Raw genomic sequence first — 19,397 nt, 5'->3', positions numbered from 1 at the left:
GCCGAGGTTAATTTTGTAGGAATCTTGCAGAAGAAAAATCATGATGTGTTCGCTGAAATATAATTTGACATTGACGCTCCTTCTTGGATCATTCCCCTCAGATGTTGAAAGGGAATCCTTTCACCTATCAATTCAGTACCATAATCCTTTTTAGGCAACTGCTCCTCAAGATGGGAAAGGAGCCTGTTTTTAGATGGCTCAACATCCTTTGGTGAAGGGGAGGTAATATTCTTAACTAGGCAAGAGATACTTTGTACAAAGTCTAGTTTCTACTCTTAGTCCATTTCCCTAAGAAAGGTCTTTTCTTGGCCTTCTGAATACTTTCAAACAGGGAAAAGTTGGGAAAGGATTTTTGGATGAGAGAAGCATTTATTTCTCCATATTTCTAGGAAAATTGAAAAGGAGATTTAAAAAAACCAATATATTCTTCCTTCTATAGCATTATGATTTGGTTGCTGGAAGAGGGAAGGTGATTTCACATCATTCAGTGAAGGTGAACTACAGCTAGGGGGTGCAGTGGATAGAGAGTGCTGGACCTGGAACTAGGACCTGAGTTCAAATCCTGCCTCAGACACTTACATGTGAAAATGGACAAGGTGCTTAACCTGTAAAACACTTTGCAAACCACAAAAATTTAAAACTATTAAAGCTTTTAAAATGCACTGTGACTTTTGGGACATCCTGTATAAGTGCAAACTCTTATTATTTTAGTAAAACCTGGATAACCACTTGTCAGAGATGTTGGAGAGATTCTTGCACCTGGTCTGGATTGGATTGGATGACTTAAGTCATGCCCCTCCACCCCCATCCTCCCTTACAACTCTGTGATTCTCACTTTGTAACTCTTTTTTATTTCTTGGGTGTGTCTTGAAATCCTTCCTCCCTGACCTCAAAGAGTGTCTGTTGCCTTGGGGAAGGTGACTGAGACTGCAAATCTAAATGTTAGTGGCTGCAAATACTAAGAAGTTGAAATTTCAAGCCTTTCTGACCACAACCACTGAGAAATTTTAGGTTTTTTTTTTTAACTTTTGACTTCATTAAAGGCATTCTGACCAATAAAATGAGTGTGTAATCTTTAAAAGTGTCTTGAAGTTGGAAAAGGGATTAGAATTTCTTTGAGAACAGGATGGGAGGTGGAGAGAGGAGGTAATGGAAGACAAGCCACTTTGGTAGATGGCTTTTTGATAATTTTTGTACCCGTACCCTGGAACTGGAGTTCCCACCATACAAGCATAAGTAGCTTGTTCAGTGAGTCCCAGGACAACTTTTGATTTCTGATGAATAAAGTTACAAAACTGTAAACCTTGGAGAAGCATTTCCCAGTCTTACTAAACGTACTCCAGAAGTTTTCATTCCATTTCTAACAACTTAGCTCTGTGAATCCGAATTCTCGGTTCTTCCCTCTATCAAATCCGAAGCAAGGATCAAAATGGAGGCTGCCCATCAATATCTTCTAAAAACTCAAACAAAATAAGACGACCGGCTGACAAGCAACAGGGTCAACGGCTAAGTAATTTACGCTACTGTGTTCTGATAAACACTTCGCAATTTTATGATACTAAAAACTGTCAATGTGAACAAAATAAAGGTTTATTCATGAGAAACTTTTATTTGCTTCGTGGGTAAGCATGGCAAACACAAGAAGTTACTTCCTTTTATACTGAGTCAGGGTTACTAAAAGCCAAGGAATAACCACGCCTCACCAAAAAAAAAATAAATAAGTTAGGAACCTTTGCTCTGAGTCTAGTAAGTTGTCTATTATTCTGGTAGTGCTAGAGCGCCACCTGGAGGCCCACACAGTGCCGGTACTCTGAGCGTTCCAGCCCCACCTCTGGGAGGCAGGTGGACAATGGCAGCCCTACCTCGTCCTTTCTGTTAAAAGCAGAGGTGTCCCTGTGGATAGGAAAAAATTTCTATACTCACCTCATGTTCCCTCCTCCTCCCCAAACACAAAAACAACAAACATACATTTAAGACATAAAGATACACAGAGAATGGTATAAAATGCTTCAGGTGATTTTTTTTTTGAGCAGGATTTGCAGTCATGATTTTGGATAAGGCAACAGTAAAGAGATGATAGAAAGACAGAGACAAACAGGGGGGACGTGAGTCCACAGGAAGATGGCCATGATTGTGGGAGAATTGGAGACAAGGGGATATAAAAATTAGGTGAGGGGTCTGGGGCTGTCTGACTTGGGGTCCTGGGGAAAGAGAATTTGGCTTGTTCTGCTTGGGCCCAAAGAGCAGGACTAGAAGTAATGAACACAAGGCACAGAGAAGCATATTTAGACTTAATATGAGAGCTCTGTAATAATTAGCCCTGGCGATCTTAGAAGGGATGTCTGATCATGCAGGGGGTGGGACAGCAGGCAGCCTCTAAGGTTATCTCCTTTTAAAAATGTGAAGAAATCACATTTATATGTGTGTGTGTGTGTGTGTGTGTGTGTGTGTGTGTACATGTATATGTATTTAATATCTTTATCTGAGGTCCTCGGTCTGATGTGAATGACCATGTCCTGCACTTAGATTACACTCTTATAAAAGGTCTAACCAGTTTGAAGCAAAACTACCACCTGAACTTTGTACTCCTACTTTGATGACGGAATTTTGTCTTTATTTGTGGACCCTAGACATTGTAACTAGACAAAGGCTTGAGCCAGAGAGATTTTCAAAAGCAGTATGGGGTTCTATTCCTTTGGACTTTTCTATCTCTAAGCCGAGTCTTATAATAATTTAATTAATAAGTTTATGTCTGACAAATTTGTGCCAAAAATGCAGAATGCTGATTTTTTGGGGGCGGGATGGGGCAGGGCAGCACTGGATACACTGTGCACATAGCACTGGACCCAGGGTCAGGAAGAACTGAGTTTAAATCCAGCCCCATATACTTACTATCTGTGTAAGCTTGAGCCATCACTCACCCTGCCTGCCTGTTTCCTCACCTACCTGAGGCTGTTGTGAGGATCAAGCAAGGTAACATTTGTCGAATGCTTTGCAAATCTTAAAACACCAAGTGAATGCTTGCTAAGATTGGTACTTTTCTTCTACACCCTTAACACACGGACTCTGTACCTTTGCTTGTACCTTGTCCATGCCAGGCACGCCTGCCTTCACTCACCCTTTCTTTAGCTGCTAAATTCCCACTCATTCTCGGAGGCCTATCTTCTGTGGAGCCTTCCTGGATGTCTGTCCAGTAAACACCAAGCCCCTGAGATGAACGGTCATGTGCATGTGTTTTTTTCCCTCCGTAAGCATCTTTTCTAAGCTCTGGGATGTGCGGTGGTACTGCAGCACTGTTAATGCCACGATTCTCCCCAAAGGCCACCTCCTAGACCCATCCCTGGTGCTCAGGCATCCTCCCGGAGGACTCATGACTCAGTCTCTCATTTACTAGAGGCCTGATTTTTTCTTGCCTCCTGTTTCATTGGTAGCTAATCCATAAAGCAGGGTGCTGCCTAGGGATGAGAAATAGGGAGAGAGGGGCCCAAGGACCTGCAGAGTGAGGGGGAGATAGGCAGACTAAGTAAGGAGGATTTTGTTATTCTTCTTATAGTTTCAAGGTTTCTAGATATAATTTCCCAGGATCCGGACTGTAAACCTCTCTACCACGCTTGGGCAGGGAGATACGGGGATAACCTAAAGTGATACTGACTACGCTTGTACTGAATGATGACACTGCTAAAGTTAACCTGTGAGGCTATTGTTGGCAATGTGCCCTCTGTCTGCTGCCCTATAAATCAAGGGTTAGACTGGGCAGTGAGTGGGGATTTTGGGATTTGGGTAATGTGTGGAGGAATGCATGTGCCTGCCTTGAGCGGCCCACAGTGAGCCTTGGGAGATTCAGGGGAGTGCACAAGCTGGAAGGCTGCACCTGTCTCTACTGGCCCCAGCGACAGGGATTGTTCCCTGTCTTTTTAGAAGGGTGATTAATGAATGCTGCAGGAGTTGGTGCTCCCATTATCAGCAACCCCTCCTGAGAAGACTAGACTAGAATAAAGAAAGCTTCTTTAACCCTTTATTATGACTCCCTTCCTGTCTTCCCATCTGACCTGATCAAGAGGGAACCTGCTAATGTGAGGAGCCCTCCTGTGATTCCTGACCAACAAATGGTGAAGTCGGTGTGTTTACCTGTGTTTGTCTCCTATGACGGAAGAGGGTGTGATACTAGAGAATGAGAGGTGTTGGAGGGGAGAAGGAACCAGGTGTGGGGGTCACATATGCCCCCATATGATATTCTCACCTTCAAAGGACAAGGAATAGGGAGAAGGAGTCTAGAAGTGGGAGCAAGGAGAGATCCACCAGGACCAGTGAAAGTGGAAACCCACTAGGGTTGGCTGTAATTAGCAGTGACCCACCGGGGGTGGGGGTGATCAGCAGTGGCCCCCAGGAGGTGGGGGTGACCAGCAGTGACCCCCAGGGGGCGTGGGTCATCAGCAGAGACCCACCAGGACCTGGGGAAGGGCAGCCGGTACTGGGAAGGGTGGAGGACGCCAGGGTCCCAGGGAGAGGGGGAGGGGCACTGAGGGGTGGGAGGGAGAATGGGGGAGGTTTTCGGCCAGGACCTGGCAGGGGGTGCCGCTGTACACTGGGGGAGGTCAGTGACCTCGCGAGGCCCCCTGGGTCCGGAGCAAGGGGGCGGGGTGGGGGTGAGGTGAAGAACGCTTTGTCCCAGTCCAATTATCAAATTAAAAAATAAAACCTGGGAGGACCACAAAGTGTTCTGGGGGAAGGGTGTAGGACCAGCAGTCAGTAAGTGGGCACGCGGGATTGGAACCCAGGGACCGCTCTTAGGGTCCTCCCGGAGGAGGGTGGGAGCACGGGGGCGGGGCACAGGGGCTGTCATTGAGCCTTACAAGCCACAGGAGAAAACGGAAGGCTTGGAGAGATTACGGATCTTGCCTAGGGGCGCCCCGCTACAAAGTGCCGAGGGTGGGATTCGAACCTAAGTCTCCGGACCCGGGCCCAGGGCCTCTACCGCGAGTTTCCCGGGGGTCGCGCATGCGCCTTCCTACAGTTCTCCGCTCTTCCCATTCCCCCTCCCCCCCCCTCGCCTCAGCGCCCCCTCCCTCCCGTGGGGAAGCTGGAGCTTTTCCAGAGCTCTTTCTCACCTCCCAGTGACTCCAGAAGTGCGGGTGGGGCGAGTGGGGAACTAGAGGTCCCAAAGCCCCGGTGCGAAAGGCCGGGGCGGGCGGACTGACCCGGGAGGGGGTCGGCTTGGAACGGACATCACGGAGGAACGCCCTCCCGACTCCCAGGAAGCAGCCAGTCAGAAGAGGGCCGATGGGTGGACTACACTTCCCACAGGCCCTTGCGGAGAAGCTGGACTTCCGGTAACGGAACGGCGGCGGAAGCAATGACTAAGGTAGTTCCGGCGGAGGCTCAGGCTTGGCCCGCCTGCTATGGAGGAGATCGGCATTCTAGTGGAGAAGGCGCAGGTCCGGGAAGGGGTCCAGCGGGCCCAGCTGGGGGAGAACGGGGCGGGGGGCGGGAGTGGGCGGTGGCGGCGGGGGCACGGAGGAGCGTGCGCCGGGACCCCGGGTGACCGCCCTCGTTCCTCTTCCCCGGCCCCCAGGATGAGCTGCCGGCTCTGTCCATCTCCCGGCCCCAGACCGGCCTGTCCTTCCTGGGGCCCGAGCCCGAGGACCTGGAGGACCTGTATAGCCGCTACAAGGTGAGCGCGGGGACCCCTGCCACCTCCCGGGGAGGGGAAGCCCCCGGTGCCCGCCGCCCCGCGAGTATCCAGCGCCGCCCCCGGGCCACGCGCACCGCTTCGGCGCTGAGACCTGCTGCCGCCTTGGTGGTCCCTACAGAAGCTGCAGCAGGAGCTGGAGTTCCTGGAGGTGCAGGAGGAGTACATCAAGGACGAACAGAAGAACCTCAAGAAGGAGTTCCTGCACGCCCAGGAGGAGGTGAAGCGCATCCAGAGCATCCCCCTGGTTATCGGGCAGTTTCTGGAGGCCGTGGACCAGAACACAGCCATCGTGGGCTCCACCACCGGTAACCCTGGGCCCCGCGCCCTCCAGCTGGGGAGTTCTAGAGCTGAGGGACCCCTCTATCAGTTGGACTGCCCTGCCCCTCCCCAGACCCCGACTGACCAAGGCCCGTGGGGAGCCAGAGGGGAACCCTTGAGGCTTTCGTTGGGCCAGTGGAAAACTTCTCCCCAGTACAAGTTACCCTGTTGCCCAGCGGGTCATTCTCTGCCTCATTTTCCCTTCCTGCCTCCTTACCCTTCTCTCCAGGTTCTAATTACTACGTCCGGATTCTCAGCACCATCGACAGGGAGCTGTTGAAACCCAATGCTTCCGTGGCCCTCCATAAACACAGCAATGCTCTGGTGGACGTTCTGCCCCCAGAAGCTGATAGCAGCATCATGATGCTGACCTCAGGTGAGAAGAGCAGCCTCCCTTTACCCCTGCTGATCTCTGACCCAGCCTGCTCCCTTAAGCCAAGGGATGATGGAGCTAGAGTGGGAGGAGAGCTAAGAGGCCATGTAGTCCACTTCTCTTACAGAGGTTTCAGTAACTTGCTCAGGTTACCCAGGTAAGCCCTGAGATTTGAACCCAGCTCTCTCTGCCTTGTACTTTGAAAGGCTCTGAGAGAACAGAGTCCTGACTTCACAGGGCCAAGTCTTAAGGTTATGTGTCCCTCCAGACCAGAAGCCTGATGTCATGTATGCTGATATCGGGGGCATGGATATTCAGAAGCAGGAGGTGAGAGAGGCTGTGGAACTCCCATTGACCCACTTTGAGCTCTATAAGCAGGTGAGGAGAATGAAAAGGGGGAAGTTGGAGTATTTGGAACCTTGGCTTGGACTCCTTAACTTGCTCTTCCCTGGGGTTTCAGATTGGAATTGACCCACCACGAGGGGTGCTCATGTACGGGCCCCCAGGCTGTGGAAAGACCATGTTGGCAAAGGCAGTAGCCCATCACACGACAGGTGAGAAGCCTTCACCCACAAATAGAGAATTCTTTTATCTGATTTCATCCCTTTGATTTACTGTCTCCTCATTTTGACAGCAAGCAGTTATCAGGTACCTGTGCTGGATATTAGGGGTGGGGAGCTGGGTGGACAGAAGAGGGGGAAAATCAATTCTTGTCTTGAAGGAGCTTGAAAGTTTCTGATTCCTCTCTACCCGCTATCCTTTTTCCATTCTTCTTTCAGCCAGACTCTGATTCAACAGTTCTGGACCTGAGGCACTATGAGCCTTGAAAAATACTCTGTTCTGGCATGATAGCCCTATAAATTCTATGGCCAATAGGTTTTTCTTTCCTATTCCTGTTCTTATAGGGCGCCTGGGTGGCACAGTGCAGAGAGTGCCAGGCTCGGAGTCAGAAAGACCTGAGTTCAAATCGAGCCCTAGATATTAGTAAATATCTGTGTGACCCATGGCGAGTCAGTTAACTTCTGCCTGCCTCAGTTTCCTCAACTGTAAAATGGGGATAATAATAAGCACTGCCCTCCAGCGTTGCCATGAGGATCAAATTACAGTATTTGCTCAATGCCTAGAGCATAGTAGATTTCTTCATAAATGCTTATTCCCCTTCTCCCTAGTCAGAAGCTACAACTAGACTTGGAACCTCCTCTCCTAGGGTAGGGGAACCCAGGGGAGGATGAGAATTCCAGGCTTAGGTAAAGGTGTGATTTTGTTCCCTCTTGCCCCCCAGCTGCATTTATCAGGGTTGTGGGTTCAGAATTTGTGCAGAAGTACCTAGGTGAGGGACCTCGAATGGTTCGGGATGTTTTCCGCTTGGCCAAAGAGAATGCACCCGCCATCATTTTCATTGATGAGATTGATGCCATCGCCACCAAGCGATTTGATGCCCAAACAGGGGGTGAGTGAATCTGCTGCTGGAGCTCAGGAGGGAGGATGGGTTCTGAACTTGGACTAGGAGCTGGGATCCAAACTCCAAGCCAGGATCGAAGCCTGTTGAACTTACTGTAGGACCTTCTTTCCAGCTGACCGGGAGGTTCAGAGGATCCTGCTTGAGCTTTTGAACCAGATGGATGGATTTGACCAGAATGTCAATGTCAAGGTTAGAAGATTGGATGGGAAACAGGAAGGGTATTGGAGCAGGGCCAAAAAGGTGGTTGGGAGGCCATATGAAGTTTTGGGAAGGGAGGGGTCTGGAGGATAAGCAGGTAAGATGTCTTCTCCAAAACCAGGTGATCATGGCCACAAACCGGGCAGACACTCTGGATCCTGCCCTACTCCGGCCTGGCCGGCTTGACCGTAAGATTGAGTTTCCATTGCCTGACCGTCGACAGAAAAGATTAATTTTTTCTACTATCACCAGCAAGATGAACCTCTCAGAGGAGGTTGATCTGGAAGATTGTATCCTGTTCTAAGGACAGATATGGGGAGGAAGTTTTTCCCTTTACCTGTGTACATCCTATTCCCTGCTCCCCACCTGCCACCCCTAGTGGTAAAAAGTCACCCGATCTTTACCACTATGCTCTAGATTCTACACAGAGAAAATGGGGATGAAGGGCAGTCCAACCAGGAACTAGTTGCCAACCTCTGTGTTCTTCAAAGAACCATTTCCTTGACTCTTCTTCCCTTAGATGTAGCCCGCCCAGATAAGATTTCTGGAGCAGATATTAATTCTATCTGTCAGGAGGTGAGTGACTTTTCTCCCCATCAGAACCCTTATTCTGCCTTAACAGATGTATTTAGATCACCTACCCCTAGTTTCTTCCATGTTCTCCCTCATCTCAGTAATTCAAAAATCATTTGTTAATTGCTATGCTTTGTTCAGGGTTGGACACACAAATGAGACAGGGTGGGAAGGGAATAAGCGTTTATGTTTTTGTTGGCTCAGTTCTTTTTCAGTTGTGTCTGATTCTTTGTGACCCTATTTGGGGTTTTCTTGGCAAAAATACAGGAGTGGTTTGCCCTTTCTTCTCCAAAGCATTTATATAGCGCCAACTATGTGACAGGCACTGTGCCAAGTATTTTACAGATAATCTCTAATCCTTACAATAACTCTGCAAAGTAGTTATTGTTGTTATCCACATTTTTACAATTGAAGAAACTGAGGTAAACAAATTCAGTGACTTGCCCAGGTTCATGCAGGTAGTAAGTGTATTTAAACTCATCTTCCTGATTCCAAGCCCAGAACTCTGCACTGTGGTACCTCTTAGCTGTCAGCATGGCTTCTCCAGGTCTCAGGGTGTAGAGAAAGAGAAAGCATTTTCATCCTTTCCCTTCAAATATACATGTCTGAGATCTGGGTGTGGTTTGAGGAAGACTCATGTATTAACTCCAGGTTCCCTGTTCTTCCAGGGTGGAATGTTAGCTGTTCGTGAGAATCGATATATTGTGCTGGCCAAAGATTTTGAGAAGGCATACAAAACAGTCATTAAGAAGGATGAGCAGGAACATGAATTCTACAAGTGACCCCTGATTAGGTCCAGGGGCTTCTGTTTTACTCTCCCCAGGTACATCTACAGTTCCCAGGGGCCAGTCTCCTTCTTTCTCCATGTATGGAATTGTTTTCTTCAATAAATGTACAAGATTGAATCTACACTTGGGCCAAGTCCCAATGAGGTGTTAAGCCTAGGCTAACATCTCTCTTTGTCTTTCTCTTGGTTTCTGTCTCCTCCACCAAACTTCCCCCAGCTCCCTTCCTTTCTTAGTGATAAGGCATAAAGACTTGAAGTTTATTGTAATAAAACACTTAACAGAAACACAGGGAAAAGCATAATCCCTCCAAACTAAACCTCAGACTGGTCCCTAACTCTTCAAATCCTTTTCCTGGGAGCCTTGTGCCTATTCAGTTACTCTTTCCCCCCTACTCAGAATAATGATTAGGCAGTGATCAGGCTGGCTTTTTGAATGCTGTCTCAGGGTGACCAGAGAAGAGTAGTCCCATTTCTTCCCTGTGTGTGTCACCTAGTTCATAGGCTATGTTTGCTGTCTATGCTTATATTTGATAAGATTTGGCAAATTAGTGTACTGTTGCTCATAGGCCTTGACATGTCTATAAGATGTCCCACTTCAGTGTGTTCATCTGCATATGCTGAGGTCAAACTTCTGGGTAAATCCTTGACCACACACATAGGGCCTCTCTCCCGAGTGTGTCCGCCTGTGTGTGGTGAGGTTTGAACTCTGTGTAAATCCTCGCCCACACTCCTCACATACATAAGGCTTCTCTCCCGAGTGTGTCCGCCTGTGTGTGGTGAGGTTTGAACTCTGTGTAAATCCTCGCCCACACTCCTCACATACATAAGGCTTCTCTCCCGAGTGTGTCCGCCTGTGTGTGATGAGTTTGGAATTCTGTGTAAATCCTCGCCCACACTCCTCACATACATAAGGCTTCTCTCCCAAGTGTGTCCGCCTGTGTGTGATGAGTTTGGAATTCTGTGTAAATCCTCGCCCACACTCCTCACATACATAAGGCTTCTCTCCTGAGTGTGTCCACCTGTGTGTGGTGAGGTTTGAACTCTGTGTAAATCCTCGCCCACACTCCTCACATACATAAGGCTTCTCTCCCAAGTGTGTCCGCCTGTGTGTGATGAGTCTGGAATTATGTGTAAATCCTCGCCCACACTCCTCACATACATAAGGCTTCTCTCCTGAGTGTGTCCACCTGTGTGTGGTGAGGTTTGAACTCTGTGTAAATCCTCGCCCACACTCCTCACATACATAAGGCTTCTCTCCCAAGTGTGTCCGCCTGTGTGTGATGAGTTTGGAATTATGTGTAAATCCTCGCCCACACTCCTCACATACATAAGGCTTCTCTCCTGAGTGTGTCCACCTGTGTGTGGTGAGGTTTGAACTCTGTGTAAATCCTCGCCCACACTCCTCACATACATAAGGCTTCTCTCCCGAGTGTGTCCGCCTGTGTGTGATGAGGTTTGAACTCTGTGTAAATCCTCGCCCACATTCCTCACATACATAAGGCTTCTCTCCCGAGTGTGTCCGCCTATGTGTGATGAGGACTGACTTGGAGGTAAATCCTTGCTTGCATTCACCACTCTTGTATGGCCCAAACCCTTTTTTATCTCCCTCCTGGAATGCCTGTGTGGTCTGTTTAGTGTTCTTCCCCTGGATCCTGCTGAGATCCCACTCCTCAGAGCTGCTTTCCTTCTTCCTCACTTGTGGACTCTGAGGTAGGCTGAGCATTTCCCCCAGATCCACTTGTTTCGTCTTCCTGCACAAGGAGCTAGGATGCTCTTTTCGTGATGTTTCTGTTTTGTGACTTACACAGCTGTAACCAGGTGGAATCAGCTGGTCTGGATGGAGCTCGCCCAGCCCATAATTACTTCCTTTCCCCGAATCCAGGAATACTTGAGGGGGATGTTTGAGCAGCATGTGTTGACTGAGGAAGGCATGAGTGGAGAAGCCCAGAGGGCAGGAAGGGCAAAGATGGATTCCCGGGCTTTCCCCTGAAGAAGTAAAAAAAAATTTGAGCCAGAGCCATTCCTCAGCGCCTAATGACAAGTTTGCAGAGCCTCCCGTTGTCCCCCTGTGTCGTGTCCTGCATCCCTTATCATTCTCATGTTCCTCTGAAAAAATGTCTTGATAGACAACATGCTTTGCATCTTGCAATCTCTGAGTCACCCATTTGTATTCCTTGAGGAGCCATGTGGGGCTAAGACAACTCTTACCTTTGGTGATCAGTGTCCCCTCGCCCAGCCTTCCTAGAACAGAGTTCACTTAAGCTACCATAATGGGACTTGGTCTGGATAAAGTTGACATTTATCCTCTGGAAGGTTAAGACAAGGCATAACCTGAATTAATTTTTGAGGGAAACTTCTGCTCCATGGGACCCAGTCATTTTGGGACCCTGCTTATAGTCTTTTACCCTTACATCCAAGAGCACATTAGGTACTATTTCTTCAGTGGTGTCAGTGACTGCTACTGGACAATGAGTGGGATACTCTACAGAGAGGTCCTGAAATACAGCATTGAAGAAGTACCAATTGCAGTAGAATTCCAACAGGCCGCATGTGATGTTCAGTAGGAGCTGTCTGAACTGATGTGCTGTGTCAAAAAATATTTTGAAGTCCTTGGAGTCAAAAGACTTGGATTCAAATCCTGGCTCTCTGGCCCTGGGCACATCTAGCCTCCCTGAGCCTCAGTTTCCCTATCTGTAAAATTAGGCTCGCAAAAATTATACTTTATAAATTGTAACATCCTATTTGAGTTATTCCTATGATTCTTCCACTAGCATCCTGCACTGATGCTTGCTTCCTCATGGCTTCTCAAAGATTATGCCAGCAGAGCACAAGCCTTGGCTTGTTGGGTGCCCCCTAAACTGGACCAACCAAGCTAAGTCCTGATGGGCTCATAACCAGATTGGCTGCAAAGTGTGTCCCTTCTGCTAAAGTCACAGTGAGGCAACAATCTGCAGCAGTGGAGGAAGTACACACTGAAATCAGAGTGCTCTGAAATACTGAAATATCAGTATTCAAACTGCGTGGCCATGGCCTTGATTTGAAAAAAAAAAAAGATTTCAGCAGTTAGGAGTCTGCCCAATTACAGGGGTGCAGTGTGGGAGACACTACCTTGCAATGGCTGCCATTACTGCACCCACAGCTAACGTCTGTGATAGCCAGGAACATACAGTTAAGTCAAAAGTCTGCATGCATCTATGTGGGAAAATCAATTGAATTGGGTTTTTTGATGTGTGGGTACATGTTTGTTGATAAGCACATGGCCATAATTTCTAACATCTGTATAAACCTCACTAATTCATAGTCGATCAACAAGTATTTTCAAGAACCTATTATGTGCTAGGCACTCTAGGTGCTGGAAAAAAAGACAAAGGTAGAACATCTACTAAGAAACTTAGACTGGGGAGAGGCAACAGGCTCGAGGACAACTCTCTACAAGATGGATGCAGAGGAATTTGGGGGTGAGAGGTACTGGCCGCTGGGGGACTGGGAAGGGCTTCATGTGGCAAGTGGTGCATGAGATGAATCTTGAAGGAAACTAATGATTCTCAGAGGCTGAGTCAGAAAGGGATGAACTCCAAGCTTGGGAAAGGGGCTAGGGAGAAGGCTGGGCCCAAGAAGACCTGAAGGGAAATCAGTGTATATATAATAGGCCATGAAGAACAGGCTTGGGAGAAAACTAGTCTGAATCAGTTAAAAGGCTGAATTATAAAAACTTCAAAAGGAATGCAACTTGGATACCTCTGAGTATGTTATAAGGTAAATAACCTCTAAGTGAAAAGAAGTTGATGAAAAAATGGTAATGCAGGGGGGCCTACCTTAGAAATATAAGTTTTTTTACATAAAAATAAATTCCTAGACTGGAAGTAGAAGGAATTTTTAATTTTCTGAGGATTTGGTTGGAAAGAATAGTGATCTATGAAGAGGAAAATTCAGAGGAAAAAGTTATTTTAATATTTTGGCTGAATAAAAATCATACAAGAGGTGTCAGAGAAAGAGAGCTGAGGTCAGGAAGACTTGGGTTCAAGCGCTACCTCTGACTTGGGTACATCATAAGCAAGTCACTTAAACTTTCACGGTCCTCAGGCAACTAAGACATAAATTACAGACAAGTCGCCAGTGAGCCCTGGACGAAGGAGTTTATACATTGGGAGTTCTCTACAGAGATGAAATCACAGATTTAGACTCTGTTCCCCATGCCCCTGAGTCATATATTGTCATCCAAATTGTTGCTAATCAACAGAATCTGGATTAATCAGGTCTTATTCTGTCATGGGCAGGAAATCTGAAGATGCTTATTGTCTTTAATATAACTCATGCTTTATCAACTTCTGTGCCCAAGGTCCTGTGCAGAAAGGACACAGCTGCTCACCTTTCAAAGCAGTGGGGGGCCTTTTCCATTTGCTCCCCCACTTGATGCCCAGTTCTTGACCATACTCATCTCCATACCAGACGAGGAGTTCACAACCAGGCCTAATGACCTGGCAGGTTCGGTAGAAGATTTTTCTGTGGTACTGGAATGCAACGAGATTCTGTTCCTCCTCATCTCGGGCACAGTTCACATACCTGAGGTTGGCATGTGGGGAAGGGGAAACACTGGCTTGAAACACAACCTTCTCATGCCACCCCCACGGCAAATCTTAATTCCTCATCCAAACATTCAGTACCCTCCATAAAGGTCTCACCCCAATGGACCTTTGTCACCTGATGTTCACACATGCCCCATACATCCACACCACCAAGCTATTCCCTCTACTTAATCATATACTCCACTGAGGCTCTTTAACTGTTGACTATTGTATGGGGTGGGCAGTGGGGTGGGGGTGGAGGTGGAGGGCAGGAAGGCAGAGACTATCTCAGAAGCCTCAAGCTACATGCACTCAGTACTTTTTAACTGGATAGGATTTTTTTTTCCAGACCCAAGATAAGTAAAGAGGTTATTGGGTAAAGAAAGGAAAGGCCTGGAGGTGGCCAAAGTTGGAAAAGCAGATAGGATAGAGGTCAGTCTGGTAGGGAGCCAAATCACCTCCCTGGAGGCCAACCTATTTAGATTTTAGAGTCCAGCTGTTCTCACCTCATCCAGTTAGAGCAAGATTCGTCTTTCCCATCCACATACTCATAACAGTTTCTTCCCTTGGTGATCTGGAATTCAGGGAATAACATTAAATCTTTGTATTTTCATATGCAGACTGCCATCCCTTTACTCTGAATCGTTTCAGGTGAAACCGACTCGGTTTACACTTTGATAGCTTAAATGTGCTGATATGGTGCTTGGTTTTTTGCATGTATCTGTCATGCCTTGTGGTAACAGGATAGAGGGAAAGGAATCCCCACTTGGTGAAAGCTATGTCTCCCACATCAGATCAGGAGTGACCTGAGAGCTGGGACCTGGTCTTCTCCTTCCTATGTATCTTCTAACCACTACCTAGGACAGAGCCTTAAAGACCCAGGTGAGCCATACTTGGCATCATCAGCCTGAGTTACATTCATATAATAAGCAGTGCCCTACAAGAATAGGGACTGGGTTGAGGAGAGGAAGAAGAGGGCCAAAGGGCAAGAGTGGAAGTCAATCTTACCATCCATGAGTATCCACTGTTGGCAGCCTCATCATCCTCTGTCATTTGCCCTTCATAGGGCCCGAAGTGCAGACCCAGGGGTAGATTCGAGGCCTCATTCCATACACCAAGTCCTGCACCAGGGATCCCTGAAAGCCCAATTCTCAGCCCAGGGGGCAAGGTGATGGATGAACAGTAAGGATGTCCTTTGACCATGGCACTATCCTGGACAAATTTTGGGGGCCCATGAACAGCACAGGTTTCAAGGAAGAAAGTCTGACACTCCTCACAGACTGGGGAAGGCAAGCAATGGAGACCAGGATTAGGAACAGCTGAAACTAGGTATTAGTTTGGAAGCCCACAATCCCCTGGGGAGGGAAGAAGTATGACTATGAAGTACAGGCTACTAGATGGCATCATTACTCAATGCTTATCCTGACCCTGAGAAATCTGGCATGGGGCTGATTCCTGGGAAGGGTTGGCATTCTGGCACTGGGAAAAGGTAAATGTTTGATAGAGGGGAATGGGAGGGCTACTCACAGAGATAGTCATCATCCTGAGGGACCCCGATTTCTTGGTACACTTGATACTTTCGTTCCCTCAAATTATAGATATGGACTTCAACCTCCTTTCTTCTGCACTCTGGAACAGGGTCAGTGACAGCAGTGGTGGGAATAAAGTAAAGGCAAAGAAGTGGTCTCTGTCAAATAAGAAAACATACCTCTCTCCCAAATTCCCTCCAGGGATCTCTTATTTTCAGTTCTAAGAAGAGCAGGGGCAGGGGCAGGGCAAGAATGGTCCCTGATTGTCTATAGCTATTTCATGATCCATTGTCAGGCACAGGCTAGCCCACCTCTCTCACATTCAGATTTTTAATCCTTTTCCTTCATAAAAGGACAACCACTTAGCCTTGACCATCTGTTCTCATTTGGCTACAGACATCCTTGCTGAGCTCAGCCTCAGTTCCAGATGTGCCCTAAACCTGTCACAAACATGTGAGATCTCAACCAAGGCAGGAATAGGGAATTCAGAAAGGGGTATTAGAGGGATTAGTTTCCGAATTTCTTCCTCTTACCCAATTTTCCCTCTGTCAGTTGGTTCATGGTACAGCTTCTATCCATTTGACCCATCTGTTTCTTGACTTCTGAGATGGTCAGGTTATTCATGACAACTATCTTCAACTCCTCAGATAAATCCATCGTTCCCTCCGCCTTGGGGTCAGCTGGTTCCTTGGCCAGCTCCTTATTCTGAGGGAAACACATACTATTCATCTCACTCCCCTCTTTAGTATTCATTATCCACTCTATCCCCTTTTAAGAACACTGAAGAGGAACATAGCAGTGGGGGGAGTTGGCTGGGAGAGAGGCGATATGTGAGGACTCATCAAAACCTGTGAGAGGAAATGGAGAACATTGGGTGGTAGATGATTCAGTAGAGAAAGAAGGAACCAGGTATTTGTGGAAATTTATGATGGGAAGGGAAGTTGTGGAGAGGTAGCCAGTTAAATAAGGATTTAGGGGTAGGAGGAGGGAGTAGAACCAGAAGAGAGAAATGAATCTGAGTCTGGAGAAAGATATAAAAGGAACAACAGAAACTGATCATAGAGGGGAGAGTGCAGGCTAGAGACTGAAGAGGTAGTCCTCAGAAATTCAAAATAGAGTAGAAGCACTGTTGTCAATCCATTTCCTTCGTAATTCCACTGAAGCTCCTCATTCTCAGAAAGACTTTCCTAATGGGATCATAGTAGTCAGAGCTGGCAGATACCTTCAAGATCATATAGTCCAACCTCCTAATTTTTAAAGATGAGAATGAGTATGAGAAAGGTGAAATGACCTGTTCGTTAAAGAATAGTGCTAGGATTCAAATTCAAGTCCTCTGACTGCGAAGCCAGTGTTTGGTTTGGTTTGGTTTACTACATAACTTTAACTTACTGATTTTCTTCTCTATTCTACAGTTTACTGAGATTATTCTTTAGTGTTAAGTAATTTTCATGTCTGTCCTGTCTTCTACTTGGAATTCTCTGAAGGTGGAGACGTTGTTTCACTGGCAGACCAGGAGTTATTCAACTGAGGGCAGGGACCTATGTCTATCCTTTCAGACTGAGGACTCCCTTACAGGCAAGAACCAAAAGATTTCCTTTCTCTACTCCAACACTTTTCTCCATCCCCCGCCACCATACACAGAATTTAATAGGAGGGAAACACACCTGACCCCTGACCTTTCTTTAACATCACTCCCAGGGCCAGCCACACTGGCCTACTTGCTGTTCCTCACATAAGATATTCCATTCCCCATCTCAGGTCCTTGAAATGGCTGTCCCTTATGCCTGGAAACTCTTCACCTTTGCCTCTTTGAATACCTGAATTCCTCCAAAACTCAGCTCAAGTGCTACCTTCTACGTAAAGCCTTTCCTGTTGCCCCAAGCTGCTCCTCCCAAAATCAGCTTATCTTCCTTTTGTATATATTCTGTATGAACTTACATGTACATTTTGTCTCCTCACTTAGAATGTAAGGACAGAGACTGTTTCATTTTAGTCTCTGTATCCTCAGGGTAGAGCACAACAGAGTAGGTGTTCAACAAATGCTGGCTGATTCACGGATTGGGAAGAATTCCCTGCCTGTGATCACAGAGTCCTCTAAAGCTTTGGGGCATCATAAGCAGCAAAGAAGTGGACAGAAACTGGGAGCAGCACCAGGGCCAGTAAGATAAAAGTATATTGATGATGGGGTTTACCTATTTACTGCTTTCTTTCTTTTTTGAGGCATCTAGGTGGAATACCAGAGAATATGCTGGACTTGGAGTCAGGAAGACCTGAGCACAAACCCACTCTGGGACACAACTAGCTGTCTGACCTGTCTGCCTCAGTTTCCTCATCTGTAAAATGGGGATAATAATAACACCTACCTTCCAGTGTTGTTATGAGATAATATTTGTAAAGTGCTTAGCACAGTGCCTGGCATATAGAAGGAGCTTAATAAATTCTGGTTCCCTTCCATTTTCCTCTTTCTTATATTTCCCAGAATCTGCAAGTTGGAAATGAACTCAGAGCTCATCTAGTCAAACCCATACTTGAACAGGAATACCATTTCCAATATCCCTGACAAGCCATCTATTCCTGGTAAATTATTATCCAAGCCTCTACTTTAACACTTCCAGTGAAGCACATTCCACTTCTGGACAGCTTTACTACCACATCCCTTCCCCTTCACAGCATACTCACTGATCTTGCACTCATACTCACTTGTTGGGCCCCTAGAGGGCATTTAAGGGTATACCAAATGGCACCACCTTCCTAAAACTATAGTTCCAGAGCTTCCATCAGGCATAAGTAGATTCAATTAGCTCTTACCAAAGGCCTTGATTCAAATGCCATCGAACATAGTTACAAACATCACCCAGGTTTACTGGGACCAATTCTCTCATAAATATATCCCATGCCCGTGGGGAGAGTGAGTATAAAACTAAAGTGAGATACCCAGGGGACCAAGGCAACTCTTCCTAACCCCAGGGCCTCAGTGTGCCATCTCTCTTGGAAGAGTTCTAATGAAGTTCAGCAGTGGGCATATGATCTGTACCAGCTGCTCAGCTAGGCTTGGTCTTCCTAGGACACAGCATCTCTGATGGATGGGTCAGTCACTGTTCTCTCTCAGCTTGCTCCTACATGAGCAGCTATGGTCTCTACCACCTCCATGTCAGTTACAATCCTTAGCTAGGGTACTGCTGTGCTCTTTCAGGAAGAGCAGAAGTCACTCCAGTTATGCTCCCTCAGATCCCCAGGCTTGAGGTGGGAAAGAAGTTTAGCTTCTCCTTTCAACCACTCTTGTCTTTTTTGGTTGGGGGTGGGGCATTGTTGTTGTTGTTGTGAATTTAAAAAGACCAAAACCAAACCAAACCTAGGAGCATTTCTATATACAGAGCAGAACACAATAAAGAAGATTATACATGAAATCATTAATCTATATTCCATACTGCTTGCTTTTTAAAAAGTACATTATACAACTTTGAGATTCCATTGCATGCCCATTAGATTGGCAAAAATAACAAAAGAGGAAAATGACAAAGGTTAGAGGAAATATGGGAAAACAGGCACACTGATGCACTGTTGGCAGAGCTGTGAATTGGTGCAGCCATTCTGGAAATCAATTTAGAAATATGCTCAGAAAGTTATTAAATGATGCCTGCCTTTTGACTCAATCGTACCACTACCAGGTCTATACCCCAGCACCTCTTCTCTTAGTAGCACCAAACTGCAGAATGATAAATACATGTTTTGACGCGGCCAATGTGGGAATTTATTTTGCTGTACTATGCATATTTGTTATGAAGGTTTTGTCTTTCTTTCATTATTCAATTGGGAGGGAGAAGACAATAGAGGCAGAGATAATAAATGCTTGTAGAAATAAAAAGGAATTTATACTTCATTACAGAAGCAATGAGGAGC

The 19,397-nt window shown here is 46.7% G+C and overlaps 2 protein-coding genes across 2 annotated transcripts in view; one reads left to right on the top strand and one right to left on the bottom strand.

Moving 5' to 3' along the window:
* Positions 1 to 2,444: 2,444 nt before the first annotated feature.
* Positions 2,445 to 19,397, bottom strand: part of LOC118839020 (zinc finger protein 850-like) — a 902,460-nt gene continuing 885,507 nt past the window's right edge. Inside the window, exons 8-9 of the mRNA XM_036746407.1 lie at positions 10,033 to 11,009; positions 2,445 to 3,678 (exon numbers count right to left, since the gene is read on the bottom strand). Of these exons, the coding sequence (XP_036602302.1) occupies positions 3,603 to 3,678; positions 10,033 to 11,009 (1,053 nt within the window). The 3' untranslated portion in view covers positions 2,445 to 3,602. The remainder of the gene's footprint in view (positions 3,679 to 10,032; positions 11,010 to 19,397) is intronic.
* Positions 5,353 to 9,527, top strand: PSMC4 (proteasome 26S subunit, ATPase 4). The gene is made up of 11 exons (XM_036746452.1): positions 5,353 to 5,435; positions 5,573 to 5,671; positions 5,811 to 5,997; positions 6,240 to 6,386; positions 6,652 to 6,761; positions 6,844 to 6,937; positions 7,666 to 7,833; positions 7,958 to 8,034; positions 8,165 to 8,333; positions 8,564 to 8,619; positions 9,285 to 9,527. The coding sequence occupies exons 1-11, from the start codon at positions 5,400 to 5,402 to the stop codon at positions 9,396 to 9,398; spliced, it is 1,257 nt and encodes a 418-aa protein (XP_036602347.1). The 5' UTR covers positions 5,353 to 5,399; the 3' UTR covers positions 9,399 to 9,527.

Source organism: Trichosurus vulpecula, chromosome 2, assembly GCF_011100635.1.
Source record: "Trichosurus vulpecula isolate mTriVul1 chromosome 2, mTriVul1.pri, whole genome shotgun sequence".
NCBI classification, from domain to species: Eukaryota; Metazoa; Chordata; class Mammalia; order Diprotodontia; family Phalangeridae; genus Trichosurus; species Trichosurus vulpecula.
This window is presented reverse-complemented; position numbering and strand designations above follow the sequence as displayed.